General features: G+C 41.8%; 1 protein-coding gene across 4 annotated transcripts in view; it reads right to left on the reverse strand.

Annotated features, from left to right (window-relative positions):
- Positions 1-7,287: 7,287 nt before the first annotated feature.
- The window catches only part of LOC125017832 (dehydrogenase/reductase SDR family member on chromosome X-like), a 42,476-nt gene continuing 34,945 nt past the window's right edge, over positions 7,288-14,818 (reverse strand). For all 4 annotated transcript variants that reach the window (XM_047601344.1, XM_047601343.1, XM_047601342.1 and 1 more), the window contains 2 exons: positions 13,662-13,869; positions 7,288-11,648 (listed from right to left, as the gene is read on the reverse strand). In XM_047601344.1, coding sequence (XP_047457300.1) covers positions 11,469-11,648; positions 13,662-13,869 — 388 coding nt within the window. In that variant the 3' untranslated portion in view covers positions 7,288-11,468. The remainder of the gene's footprint in view (positions 11,649-13,661; positions 13,870-14,818) is intronic.

Genomic DNA, 14,818 nt, shown 5'->3' on the forward strand with positions numbered 1-14,818 from the left:
TCAGGGTGTCTGCCCCGTGTGTGTGTGTGTGTGTGCGCATGTGCGTGTGTGTGCATGTACTCGCCAAGCCCTCACACAACAACAAGAAAAATGGACTTTCCCTTTCATTCAGGCTTAAACAGATGATCTGAGTTATTGCTTCATCGCCGATGTCTTACAAATACATAAATCTTGTTTTAAAAATGACAGCTTATTTTCTGTGTCTCCAGCTCCTTTGCCCTCTTTCCTGATTGCGTGTCTGGCCATTTTTCTCTCCTTTTAATTCTCGGTTTTCTTCTGGATTTCTCTTCTCTTCCCCATTTTTCTCTTACTCGTGGCTTGCCCCTCTTCTCCTCACATTCCCTACCATGTCAGCTCGGAGAGAAATGTTCTTAATCCTCTCTCTCTTTTGATACATTTCCACGTATCTTCTTCCTCCTTCTCCTCCTCCTCCTCCCGTTCCTCTTCCTCTCTGTCCATTTTTAGACAGCAAATCCCATCCTCTCCCACGGCGCATCTCTGAGTGCCTGAGTGTATCTAAGTATTTGTGTTTGGGTCATAGATGAACACACACACACAGGACCTTAAGCAATAAACCACTCATTTAATTAGAGCGAGCGCCGTAAAACACACTGAGTGACACGGCGTCACATAATCCAGCTTTTATTTCTGGGAGAGTGAAAAGGGATCCATTGATGCCAGTTCTCCAATATTATAATTGGTTTCACACAGTGGTCGGGTCACTGGCAGAATAAAAAAAAATGACTGAAAATGTGACTTATGAAACTTATTTTGGCAGCTCTTTTTTTTTTCTTTTTTTCTTTTTGAACCTAAAACATTTATCGTGCTGTCATTCAGGTGGTTGAACTTGTGGTCAGTTATTGCTCTGCTTCCTTCCTTTCTCCGCGTATCTGCCAGAGATGTGAGGCGGCCGTGCTTAAATTCCGGTGGGTTACCGAAGGACGGCACCTGTATTGTTTTTCTTTTCGAACCTATAAATAATTTATCTCCTCGCCCCTTTATGTGCTGTCCCAAAATTAGAAATGTCTGCTTGACGTTTTTCCCGCGCGCGGACGAGAAGCCTTCTTGGAACATTTCCGTGTGAAGTATGACGCGTAATTAAACCAGACAACCAGCTGTGCGTCATGGCCGAGAGGCAGTTTCACCCAGATATACACCGATCAGCCGCAACATTAAAACCCCTGACAGGAGAAGTAAATAACACTGACAATCTTGCGGCAATACAACGTTCTGCTGGGAAACGTTTGGACCTGGCATTCATGTGGATGTTACTTAGAGATGTAGCACCCACCTAGACCAGACCAGGCCCCCCCACCCCATGATGTAAAGTAATGACCCTGCTTGATGGCAGCAGCCAGAAGGTCCATGTCCGTTCTCTGATGAGTCACAATTGTTTTGGAGGAACAAGGGAGACCTACTCAATATCAGTACTCGGTCATAATGTTATGGCAAAATGTGTGATTGTTTAAATGTTTTTATTCATTTTTTATTAGTAATTTACTGATCACTGTTGACTGACATGAAAATGTGAATGCCAAGAAACACAGGAACCGACATCCAAAAACTAGTGGTGCTGAAACCCTAGAGCCAACTGTAGTATATGGTCCTCTCCATTTGTTCTTAGCATCTGTTTTTTGTTTTTGGGGATGTCTGTACAAAGTTTAAAGGTTAAAAGGTAATGTACCATTTGTCAGCTAGTAAAACAGCTAGACGTAAGGAGATAAGTTTTGTTTGTGAATGGGGGTTCTTGGGGATGAGAACCATATATAAGGGGTCTGTAGGAGCTGAATGGGAGAGAGGATTCGACAATTGGCCGGAAGCCCTCTCAGATTCGGCTGTGTTTTTGACATTGTTCTTTCTTGTAAATAAACCTTTTAAAATGCAAGATAAGACTTGTCAGCGGTGATCACTTCTTTTTTCATCAATATACAACACAACCAAACAACTCGACAAGTTTGATTCCTAAGTATGGACTCTGGGGGACAGTCTTAGAGGACATCAGTCCACACAAGTTACATCCTGATGCATCTTTGATAAAACACCCAATAATGAATCCGGGTATTTGGACAATACTTGGGCAGACTTTAACTTGGACGGCGATTGTCGACGTCTCACAAGTCCACAAGCACAGACAAAAATGTACATTAGTAAACACCCGTTTTTCTCCCCCGAACCATGTCATCAACAGTCGATCTATAGGTTCTTCACTCCAGGTGTTTTTGTGAAACTATATTTGCACACTGGAATATTCAGATGAGAGGAACAAGGGGAACCTTCTGTGATGGTAAAAGGATTTTTGGCCAGACACTCAACAAGCCAAGTGCAGGACACAACATGCCGGTGGGCAGGTTTACAGCCGCTAATTAATGGAACAGAGCTTGACATGCAGCTCTTCCTAGGGCTTGAGAATATCCAATGACAATGAATGCAACACGGAACTAAAGCAGGCAGGGTAGCAGGAGGGAGTTGAAAACTGGGGTCTGGAAAATAGGATCTTTAGGTAAAATACAGAAAAAATATAAGATTTTAAAATACAAAGGCTGGAGAATAGTCCATTCCTGAAAGCAAACACAAGACACACAAGGGGAAGAAAGACAAGAGATAAAATGCCTGTTCTCGTGAAGATAAACAAAGTGATCAGTTAATAAAAATTTATAAATACTTATCCAAACTCTCTCAAGATACACATCTCACACCTTGAAACCCCCAGAGTTACACCCAAGGCAACGCTGGCGTGGAAAAGCTCACTTTAACAGCCTCGAGCCGAACCCAGCTCTTGTGAGGGGACCTGTCTGCTTCAGACCAGCCGGACGGAAAGAAAGACACAACAGAGGGAGGTCGGACAGAAGAGAACGGACAGGGAGGAGGTGAAGAGAGCAGCAGAAACAGATGAATTCATACAGGCGTGCGGATAAAAGCATACATGCAGCGCATCGACATGATACAAAAACCTACGGTTCAGCGTGCTCATTCGGCCGAAAAGTCGCAGGCGAGGGTCAAGCTAGGTGCCAACGCTGCAGGACACGCCAAAAAAAAAAAAAAAAAAAAACGGGGCCGCACATAGCCTGACATTGGCTGACTGCCAGCCAGCTTGGTCTGCTCGGTGTGTCACAGCCCTGAGGAGATCATAAATCTCACCCACAGTTGCAGATGTCAGAGCCTAAATTATAGCGGCTTAAAGGAGAGGTTTTTTACTGCTGAATTTTTCACTTTTACTGTCACTGTCACAAAGTAGTGAGGAGATGCATAGTGCAATATCCTGTAAGATACTTCTTCTTATGTGCATCTCCAGGAAGAGAAACAGAATGCTTCAAGGTTGTCCTTTAAATGGCAGCAGGAAGATGGAGAATATGAGAATATATTATAAGTCATGTTGTAGATATATGATAAAATATATGATGTAGAAAATTATGCAATTATGTTGATAATAATAGTTTGTGTTGAGCACATAAGAAACAACTGCAAATAGGTGCAGTCTTATAGATTTTATGCAAAGTAACCTATTCAAAATGTATACGTTTATACAAGGAAATACAAGATAAATAACAGAACAGACCTTCCTCCATTCAGTCTCCGAGAGCTGCATCTTCATTCCGCTGGTAGTGAATCTCTTGGAAGTGCTGCAGTTATTTCAACTTAAGGTTTGGTATGAAACATTAATATGAACCAACAGAGAGAGAGATGGTTTCATCTGGTTAAAAACACTTAAGAGAATAGTGATCTGCAATGAATGGCAAATGTGACCATAATGCAAAATGACATTTCCCAGAAAAACGTCACTGATGCAAACAAATGGTATTTCATTTGAAATATATAAAGACGACCATCTGTATTTCTCCTGGCCTCGCGCCGACCCCTGCCAAGCGTACACCGGGGACCAAACCAAATCAATCCGGCTGCACAATTAGAGAGCACAGAGTGGTCCATAATTACAAATAGATTAAGTGAGATGCATGGCGGTCAAGGTAGGGCTTTATAGGATAGAAACACCGGGGGATGGGAACCCATCTGTCTGAACCTGGAACTGGTAATTAGCAAAGCATCACTATGGTGAAAAATGGTGAAATCATGGTTTGACATTTTCTCTCTAAAGCTGCTCTTCGCATTACATGATTCGAGCCTCTCTATATCAGTAGTCTTAGTACTGACCCTCACTGATCTTACTGGTCAGGTGTGGTGGGCATGAATGTGTCCTTTCCTCCACTCATCCATCCCTCCATCAGGATTCTTGACAAGGTCCATGTATCACTTAGCCCTGGGCTGTCAGGCCTTTCCCACAAGCCACAGCTGCCTGCAAGATTAATGACCGTTTTAATCTTACACTTAGAGACTTCTAATAGGTGAGTCTGGACACAGTCAGTCTCGCCTCAAACAAGGCAGAGAAACCCTAATTAGTTTCAATCCGTAGCAAGTTTTGTCTGCTCATTTCATCAGGTTTCATCTTTTCATCCAACAAATGAAAGATTAAAAAAAATACCAAAAAAAATCTTGCCTCTTATTTCGTCTCTTAATTCAGTATTAGGGCTTTGACATTTTGCTCCTGTGATAACTCGAGGAGAGGTCATTCTGCTTTGTCCTTTCCTGAGAAGACTAATCAGTGCATCTATTAGACATCTGTCACGCGCATCTGTTCGGCACACCGATCACAAAGCAAGAGGGGGAAAAAAAAAGAAAGCCTCGATATATCACGAGCGAAAAACGATGAACAGGTTGGTGATGAACTTATGATTAGTGAGCGAGTGGTTAGCATCCTTGAACGTACTTTGTGAAAAATAGTGAATGGTGTTAATCTTTCTCCCAACAGCTACTGGCAAGATGCCTCGTGGCGACACGCTGAGCGCTCATCTGTTTGAGGCAGTGGGTCGTGACAAGTAACTCTGTGATGTGCAGAGATAATATCACTGTGCCGCGCATAACAGAAAGAAATTGTAAATGTGATTTCTGTAATAATGTACTGTTTACCAAGACAAAAGAAGCGCTTACTCTTGCCGTCACATCTTCTAAATATCAGCTGGATATCGAATTGTCGATAATCTGGCATGTTTTTCTAGCAGAGCAGGTGATGTCTCTCCTGGGAGGATGATGTTTGCCTGTTGGTCGGTGTACTGCTGAATATCTTGACAGCTACTGGGTGGATTGCCAGGATGTTTCATACATCTGTTCTGCGCAGGATTGATGGTAGAAGAGCTGGTGATTCCCAGCACTGTGATCATGTCAAATTTTCTATTTGTTTCTAAACCCCCATTTTATTTAATTAATTATGCAGAACATCGCAGACAAAAAAAAAAGTTCAACAGTTCTTTCTTGAAAGAAATCAGGTTGCCATGATTTTCTCCCATTTTAAGCACTGCATGTGCAGAGATTGAAAATAACACTTGTGTGCACAATTTCACAGAGGCACTAAGATGGGTCTTAATCTTGTTTCATTCCTCTCAGACTAAGTGGGTAAGAAATTGTCAGAAAAATGAATGAAATTACATTCTGCAAAACATAATGTGGCTTTTTGTATTCACTCACAAAGGGCTGAATGCCAGGAGTGACCTGAGAAAGTGGCAATTTTTTTGAGACATTAATTTAAAAGTAATGTGGTGATCTGTGGATTCAATCAGGCAACATCACCTTTGGGATATCTACATAGGCCATATGTCTGCACGATGGCGAAACCTGGGAAAGTGAAAAAGGTGAATGACTGTTAACGACCTGCTCCCACTTGAATGCTGCCATGAGTAATAACGTCTTCTCAGTCATTTGTCAGTAATTACATAAATGAATGCTTATTAGCCACTTCCCAGTTTATGAGTGTGCATGCAATGAGTTCATTAAATATCCCATAAGGAATTTATTTTTATTAAGGGAAGCTGCCACTAAAGTGTTGGATAAGGACCTATTAAGTGTGTTTATGATGCCAGGGATTATGCCGATTGTTATAAACCGTAATCTGTCCAAAATATATTGGCATCAGTTAGCAAGAAATAAACAAGAGAATCAGCAGTCAGTTTAGTGAAGACACGGTCTATGGATCTTACAGCAGCACTGCATTCTCCTCATTTCGTCAGTCAGTCTAACAACTAGACACATTCGCAATGTAACTTTCTGTTCCTGCCATTCAAATGAACCTTGATGAGTTGTCCTACATTTTTTCCAAGGGTTTTGATTCGCTGCCGATTCTTACTTTCCTTTCAGACACCAGCTCTTCTGTGCCTTACAAGTGCAGGAAGACATATGTCTCACGTTTTCTGTGTTCATTTTAATTGGCTGGCGCAGGGAGAAGAGTCCTTTCCTTCATAAAATATGAGCTTGAATAAGTTCAACAAAGTTATTTTAGACCCCAACTTCTGTTAATCATCATCTTCTGTATGTGGCTATAGGGTAAGAAAATGAGTAGCCACATTATGACATGGAGCTACATGGAACATTATGCAATGTGTGTACTTGTTTTATGTTCGTGTGGGGACATCTGTCTACACTTGCATTGCAGGGACCCACCTCACAAGACAGGTCTCCAGTGGAACTCATAGTTATCGATGTCACTGTTAGGCTTTAGTTTGTGAGGAGAACAATGGAGGATATAAGTTTAGCAAGCTAATACCTGTGTAGCTTTATATAGGAAATTTAAAGGTATAATGCATAGGTCTTCAACAGGGGTTCGCAACCCCTAGGAGTCCTCGGAGGTACTGCAGGGGGGGTTGCAAAATCTTTAGTTGATTAGACATTTTATAAATTGTCTATGTTCTGGCACAGCCACTCTACTGTTGCATGTGTTTGAAATAAAAAAAATAATATTTGGGCCTGTTTTCTATTTGAATAGCATATTGAATGCAAAATTATGATAATAATGTGGGCACTAGGCCTAGAACACATATTAGGTAGGGGGTCTCTATTTAATCTCTCATCAGTTTGGGGGTGCTTGGCCTGAAAAACATTGAAGAGCCCTGGTATAATGAAAGATGAAGACTCTTACTAAATTATGTTAACTTACAATTGACCTCAACTATATCCAAAAATGTCAAAAGTCGTGGACTCTGACGTGTCTGAAAATTTCCAAATTTCCAAATTCAACTTAAACACAACCCCATTTCAAGACAGCATCAGTCTTCAGGAAATGAACATAACTCAGTACAATGTCTTCTGAAGTGATGCGACCACTACTATGTGCGTGTGTGTGTTTCACTGAAGGAACCTGAGAATGTCTCCAAAGTTCAGACAGCGCTTGAGGCCCACAGTCTCATGTCGACCGTCATAACACTGACACTCTCTCGCACACAGCGCAAAAGGACGGAGAGCAAGTGGCACAATGATATGTTTATTGAGAGGCTTTGGATAATAGAAAAAGGTGGTGGCTGCTGCTGGAATGTCACAACCATCGACAAAAACGAAACAAAACATAGACATCAACTCCCTTATCTGCACGCGCACACACACACACACACACACACAGGTTCACTCAAACACACTTTAGCTCCACTCTCATCACTCCAAAGAGAATAAAAACTTACAGCAATGCACAGGACAAGACGGTATCACAGTTTCTACAAGTTCGTTTCTATATGAAATAATTCACAGTTGCACATATATGAGGGAAATTTTCTTCTTAGGCACAGCAAAAGCAATAAGATGTGTATCTCAACAACAACAAATAATGATAAAAATAAAAACATTTTACACTTTTCTTAAACCCTCAGGGTCCCAGATGGACTGAATGTTTACACTGGATTCGAGGTGAGGGCATCCTTTATTTTCAGCCTCAAGGGACTGAAGTAAAAGGCCGTACTCTCAGCAAGGGTAAAGATAGTATGGGGTGTATGCATTAAAGGTCAAAGGATAGAAAAAGGTGTTTTCTTTAACCTAGAACTGTACCAGAATAAGGACTCAGTTCATCTGGCTACCCCTTGTATATACCTTTATATTATCTCTTCATATACATATACATATTTAGGATTTGCAGAACTTGGGACTAGAACATTTAATATAAATGTAATCCCAGGTCAGTCAGAGGAATGGCTATTGGAGCATTTTCAGTCTACACACATCTCCACTGGTCTCCTCCGGTGCTTTGAAATGATCATATACGAGTAAATTCACATACAGACAATATCACAGACAGTTACTTGAGCAGGTTTCTGCTCTTTTTCTATATTCGCAATTCAGAAAGTTCACCACGTTGTCCTGTCTGTGTGGAACGGCAAATACGTAGCCAGGTAATCATTGACAATTTAGCAGCCACTTCCGCTCGCTGACAAGAACACCGAAGCAGACCTTCGCGGACCTCCCTCACCTCATCTTTGGAAAACCTTGTGCTCAGATAGGAAAGATGGTCACTGACGTTCCCCCCTCTCAGGTCTAAATACTGCAGCAGAAGGACGGAGAGAAACACGGTAGCTCTTTGACAGGGAGTACAGTACGTCACTTAGCCTTTAAATGAGCGCTGCTGTACAGTAAGCTGGTGTTTGTGTTCGTGTGAAAAGAAGCTAGCGCATTTGTCTCACTGGGACTGGGTTTGGTTGCTTGGTATTTACTCAGGACCTTACAGTAGCCTATGGGAACCACACTGTCGAACAAGGAAGCACTGAGGCAATAAAGAGTTTCCAAGCACTCTGACAACACCGAGGAGAAAAAGCACTCAACAACTGAAGAATATTGCTGGCATTTTGAGTCAGTCGCCACACTGCTGCTAATCTAAAAACAAGCATCGAACTTCAGATGTAAATATGAATTTTAAGTGACTCATTTAATTCAATTTAATTTGTTTTTCAAATGAGCAGAGATTCTTGATTGGGACACTTTGCAAAAAGAAGTAGTTACATTAAAAATGGAAATGAATTTAAGCCACCACGTGACTAGAATAAACTATTCTCATTCAAGAGACATAAACCTGATGGTTGAGGTCGAGGTGTGTTACACCCGTGTCATATCAGACTTAATGAAATATGTAATTCACGTCAACATCCAATTCTTTCTCTACAACTTGGTGCAAGACAGTAAAGAAGGCTTGCAGGCCACGTGAATGCAGGATTGATTTAAAGATGGATTCTCCTTAATCATAGAAACATATTTCAAAGGCGACTTCAATAGTTGCTAGGTTTTGCAGGATGTAACCCACCCCGGATAACCCAATCTGTCCAATCTATCTATGTGCTGCTTGATCGTTCAATGGAACATTCAGGCAATCTTGGCCGACTCATAAATTCACGTAACCACATTTGTCAGGTGCTTGAGTTCAGGAGATTCATCACTGGTCAACATATCACGTGTACCAGAATGACAACATGGTTATAAATTAAGAAAAGCCAGACTCAAGTTCCTCCAATCTCCTTCAGCTGACTTTACAAGTTGATGGTCCCAATGCACCATTATCCTTTTTGTCTCTGTGAGTTTAGACCATCGCCTCGATTCGTCGGGAGGGGAAGATTCAATTATCCTTTACAGAACGTTCAGATCCTCTGAGGGATGAATGTTTGTAAGCTGCGTCCTCGACAGGAATCCGCTGCTGAAATTTACAAATTGCTTGCAAAAAAAAATAAAAAATCATCATTTAAAAACAAAATGTTATGACTTGAACTTGCCTGAAGGAGAAAAATGTACAACATATATTCCTTACTATAATGTATGTGTTGCATCGATGCACTCTGATATTATCCTCATTAAACTGTTTTCTGCATGTCGACAGAACTGTTGAATTCCTTCTTTATGGGTAAATAGCTTGCTTCCTTTGTTCATAATCTTGGACTCTGATCCCATTCTGATTCTGTGCCACTGGCTGCATTAGCTACCACAGTGATACTATTGCTTCACATACAGCAGATAAGAACAAAATGCTGGATGCTCAGTGGCAGCATTCAAAGCATACAGCAATGACTTGGTGGTGAAGGATTTTAGCCAAAATGTGTTAACATGAGATGAAACTTTTCATCCTCACAGCTAAAATGAGTTAATCACAGTGGAAATGGCATTATGGCAGAGTGTGTATTTGCATGTGTGAGCGTATTCTTGCATGAGACAGACGTGTTTGTTTGCTTGTTTGGATAAGCCTGTGCCTGGATGTACTGGTTCCGAGCGAGTGTGTGTGTGTGTGTGTGTGTGTGTGTGTGTGTGTGTGTGTGTGTGTGTGTGTGTGTGTGTGTGTGTCAGCACGACAGATGGAGTTAGATTCTCACCGCTGGGAAATCTCAATCCCACAATGCACTGGGAGCAGCGCCAAATGAGGAAGATGCAGTACCAATGAGGAACCAATCACAGTTCGAATGATATGAAAAAAAGTGCCTTTCCTCTCTCTCTCTCACTGTGTTCCTCCAGGACAAGCCGTTGTTGTGCTATCTATCGGCATGAATTGGGTCTACACATAATTCTTAACTAGCGTGCGTATAACACACACAGACAGTTAAAGCGATTAACACAGATAAAAAAGGAAAATATTGAAAGAATGAAGAAAACGTTGTTCCTCCATCCTTTCCTTTTTTTTTTTTTATCTGAGCAGACCGAAGCAACCAGGAGCATCCGGAAACCGTTGGTTCAGAGAATTCCCAATAGCTAAACTGAATGTGTGTGGATCTCCTCCTTTTTCACTTCATTCCCAAATGTTCCTGTCAGTCCAACCAATGTCATTTGTTGGGGTACAGATTGGTAGAGAGAGAGAGAGGAAAAATGAATTGTTGATGTTCTTTTGGAATCTTCTGGAAGCAAAAATGGCTAAAACTTAGATCGATAGATCGATTGCTCTCAGTAAAACAGGTGGGATGGCGAGACAATCTGAGAAAGCAAAACCGATGACATCACATTCTCCCGCCACAGACAGGCAGGTTAGATCACATCGCCATCAGAGTGTGTCAATGTGTATGTGTGTGTATGCTATTTTCAGCCTTGGTATTCAGGTTTTGAATTTAAGCTGTTCCCAAAACGCATTTAGTGTTTGTGCATTCAATTCCTCGTGGACAGGAACATACCTTTTTTTGAAATCCAGGTCAATGTCATTAAGGCAGAGTGATGCATGAGTGACTGCATTTTCTGAACACACCACTGTGGCCTAAATTCACTAACTGGACATCTTAAACTTGTTATGACCAACTTGATAACAAAGATGGATGCCACTAACCGATATCTGACTTATAGCTCAACCGTTTAGTGTCTTTAACAGCAAAACATTGGTGCAACCTTAGAGTGTGGCCACAGGTGTGCATATGTGTTTGCTTGCTCACAGTGAAAAACAAAAAAAAGACGTCTTCCATCCCCTGTAGCCCTTCATTGGCAGGTCTGGAACACAAAGGAGGTCTTCACCCCCAAAAACCAACGATCACAGTCCAGCGGGGGATTGTGACACTATCAACACAAATTGTTACCTTGACGTGAGGTTTGGGCAAAGAAAAAACACTGAGGAAAAAAGGAGATGGTGGCTGGTGGGTCCGAACTTCAGGGTCTTTATGTGGTGTTTTTTGAGATGAGTTTAGTCCTGTTGGTCATCCTTCCGGCCCGTGCTACTGTAAGCCCAGGAACTGGAGGCTGACTTCCCACAGGCTCAGTTGCAACTGGGGGTCAAAGGTCGGCGGTGTTGTCATCTCCCTGTGTCCATCGGCCCAGTAGCCTCCTCCGCAGTTCCCCTCCGAGGCTGGTGACAAAGCGGCTAACAGCACAGTGGCAGCGCCCTCTGCAGGAGTCTGTAGGAAATGCACACACAAACAAATTAAAAAAGGGCAACAAACAAAGCTGTAAGGACGACAGGATGACAAGATCTAGGATAAGTTGTTGCGTCCCTACAACAAAACATGTAGATGCGCTGTGTGTGCGTGTATGTAGAGCTCGTGTCAGTGCGTGTTAGCATCAGCAAAAAGGAGGTTTAGGGTAAGTGCCTCTGTTTGTGCAGTAGTGTTGTTGCATTTTAACAAAGATCCCAGTCAACGGTGAGACCAGGAGCAGGTTTCAGAGCATAGAGGGGCTCACATCCTGCCAGCATCAACACTACACTCGCATACTTGTGCGGAACAGTACGCGCATGTGCGTGTGCGTGCGTCGCGTGCTGCACTACACCACAATGGTTTCAAACATGAATTTTAATTGTTCTCCCCCGAATGCATTGTTGTTGTGCTTGGAGAGCTAAATATTTCAGGTTATGATAGCTGCAACACACAACTTCATTATTCATTTTGTTCCGTTCACACATGGAGGGGTTTTAGTGCACAGAACACAACACTTCCTAGGATGCTGCGTGTGAAGGGGGAAAAAAAAAACATAACAACCTGTTTCCATGGCGACAGACCGCTCATTCAAGCTCACCTGTTTACCCTGTTGTATGTGACTTCACTGCGTAGTTGTGTGGATGCTACACTTTTTACACTTTCTCTGAATGCTGATTACTTTGTGTATCCAAAATATGTTGCTGCTTTCATTAAGAGCATCAGTTTATATACTGAGCGCTTGCATCTGTCATACACGTATTAGGTAGCTCTATATACTTCTGTGTTTGTATACAGTTAGCAATTATAATGAAAAACTACCAATACAAAGCATAGTTGTGTTGTAGACGGCAATATGCAGCTCATTAGCAGGCACAATAATATTAGAGTTCTTATGTTAATCTAGATTTTAGTTATCGTTTTACGCCTTACCTAAATGTTATTTCTACGTATTTTTACTTCCTATTGCAGAAGGCGACAATTGCACAACGAAGTTTGTGCGTTTCATCCGTTTCATGCGTTTCAGCACAGTATGTAGGGCAGTACCTTGCCTGTGACAATCTCAGTTTGGGGCTCAAACATGCACACACGTCTCCTTCCATTAAATCCCAGGAACATTAACAGCAGCTCGCGGTCACTGCAGCGAGCGCAAGGAGGGCTTTAAATGTAACACACAGATAAAAGCCTGGCTTATTTTTTTCTGGCGCTGGTGTGTGCGCACATGCGTGAGTGCGGCGTGTGATTTATGTTATAATAAAATCCTGAACAGTGTCTGCAGCTCAGTTTGTCGTTACAGAACACTACGGTGCCTGCAGGTTTTTGTTTGTTTTTTTTTTACAGAAAGGCAAACCAGGCGGACTACAGTATCACCGTGAACAACAAAAACATTATACTAGTCAGCATCATTTATTAATATCAATACGACAAGCAGAAGGAATCAGGCTGGTCCTGCTGCAGAGGTATAAAAAGAAGACTATTCCTGATACAGTGCAGGATGTAAAGATTAGGTAGGTAAAGAAGGAAAACCTATTTACAGTTGTTGAGAACACATAGCTATTAACATATTAACGTTTCAGTCATTTAACCAAGAATAACCTCACAAGAACAACTGAGAGATGTTTAAAAAATTGTCCGAGGTCTTCAAACTGCTCATTTAATAATTAATGGGCATCAAGGATTATAGACGAACTACTGTAAACGCTCTGCAGTAAACACATTAGTGATAACTACACGTTCTTTCATCTTTCGTTTCATTTGTACTGCGCATCAAATGAGATCTTGTTTTATAGAGTAAACAGCAGCAGCACATATAGTAATGTATGTAAATTATTGTCCAAAACCATATAAATAGATGGAAAACGTCGAAGAATTATCGGGTGTAATTAAAAGTGGACTGCATAACAGTAGTTAATATCATATCCACTTTGCCGTGTCCTAGTTTGACCTAAATCAGATTTAGTGTGCATAAAGCAGATCAGGGTGAGTGCAGCGTTTTACCCTGAAAAGCAGGCGAGCGATCACACACTGTGCCAGACGGAGAGGCGTCCAGAGGTGACGGTAGAGAGCGGTGTCCACCATGCCAGGATCCGCGGCGCACGAACTCACGGGGAAACCTCCACGCTGCATCTCCTGGTGGAGGTGGGAGCTGAACAGCAGCTGGGCCAGTTTACTCTGACAGTACGCAGCATGAGCCGAGTAACTCTGGCTGGAGAGAGACGAAGCGGCAAAGACTGTCGGTGTTTCACGTAAAAACAAAGACATGTGCATCTGCTTTTACAGATTAGAAGCAAGTAAACAGCTTAGTTTGTTCAAATCGGTCTTTGCAAAAGCTTTTACCATGTACCGAACAAGGACAAGCTTCACAAGACCTTGTCAAAACATTATTAGACGGCAAAGAGTCATGCAACTTAGTGTACACGTACATGGCACAACAGTAAAACAGGAAACACACAGGGCTTTTAAATATCCATATAAAATGCAACAGCAATGCAATGCTACTATTGTGCTGCCTCCTTGTTAAATACTTCTTCTTACTCTCCTTGTTTGAAATCTAGTCTGAAATTGGTCACACAAGTTGCTTTGGGCTCACCGTTAATATCTAGACACAGCTCAGTTAGGTTTGCATTAGCGCAGATCAGAGAAGATCGGGCAGTAATAAAGTAGATTTAAGGTGAAATATTAAATTCAACAGAAGCAACAGCTGGCAGTTTCTTCACAGAAGTGTGTGGCAAATAAGCTCCACTCGAATTCTGCAAAAGGTTATCAATTGTTTTATTAGATTACTGAAAAAGGTCAGTTTCAGCAGTTTCATAGTTCCTGGTCTCCAGGGACTCGATAAAAGGGCAAGTACACAAAACCAATGCAACGTCTCCACTTTAAATGGTTTAACAATCCCAGCTAACACAACATAAACTGATCGAAATTTAAATAAACTTAAGCTCAAGTACTTTCACTGTTCCTGTTTCCAGATATGCATGTATATATCCCTATATGACACCAGAATATTATGCTACAGCAGAAAATAGCAACAACCTGTTTTTTTGGTTTTTTTTGTCCGTCTGTGTGACAAAAACGACGGAAGGAGAATTACAAGAAGAGTTTTGTTTGCTCTCTCCTTTTCTAAATACCCCAGAGGGCGTCTCCACAGCCTTGCC

Source organism: Mugil cephalus, chromosome 12 (genome assembly GCF_022458985.1).
Source record: "Mugil cephalus isolate CIBA_MC_2020 chromosome 12, CIBA_Mcephalus_1.1, whole genome shotgun sequence".
In the NCBI taxonomy this organism is placed as follows: domain Eukaryota; kingdom Metazoa; phylum Chordata; class Actinopteri; order Mugiliformes; family Mugilidae; genus Mugil; species Mugil cephalus.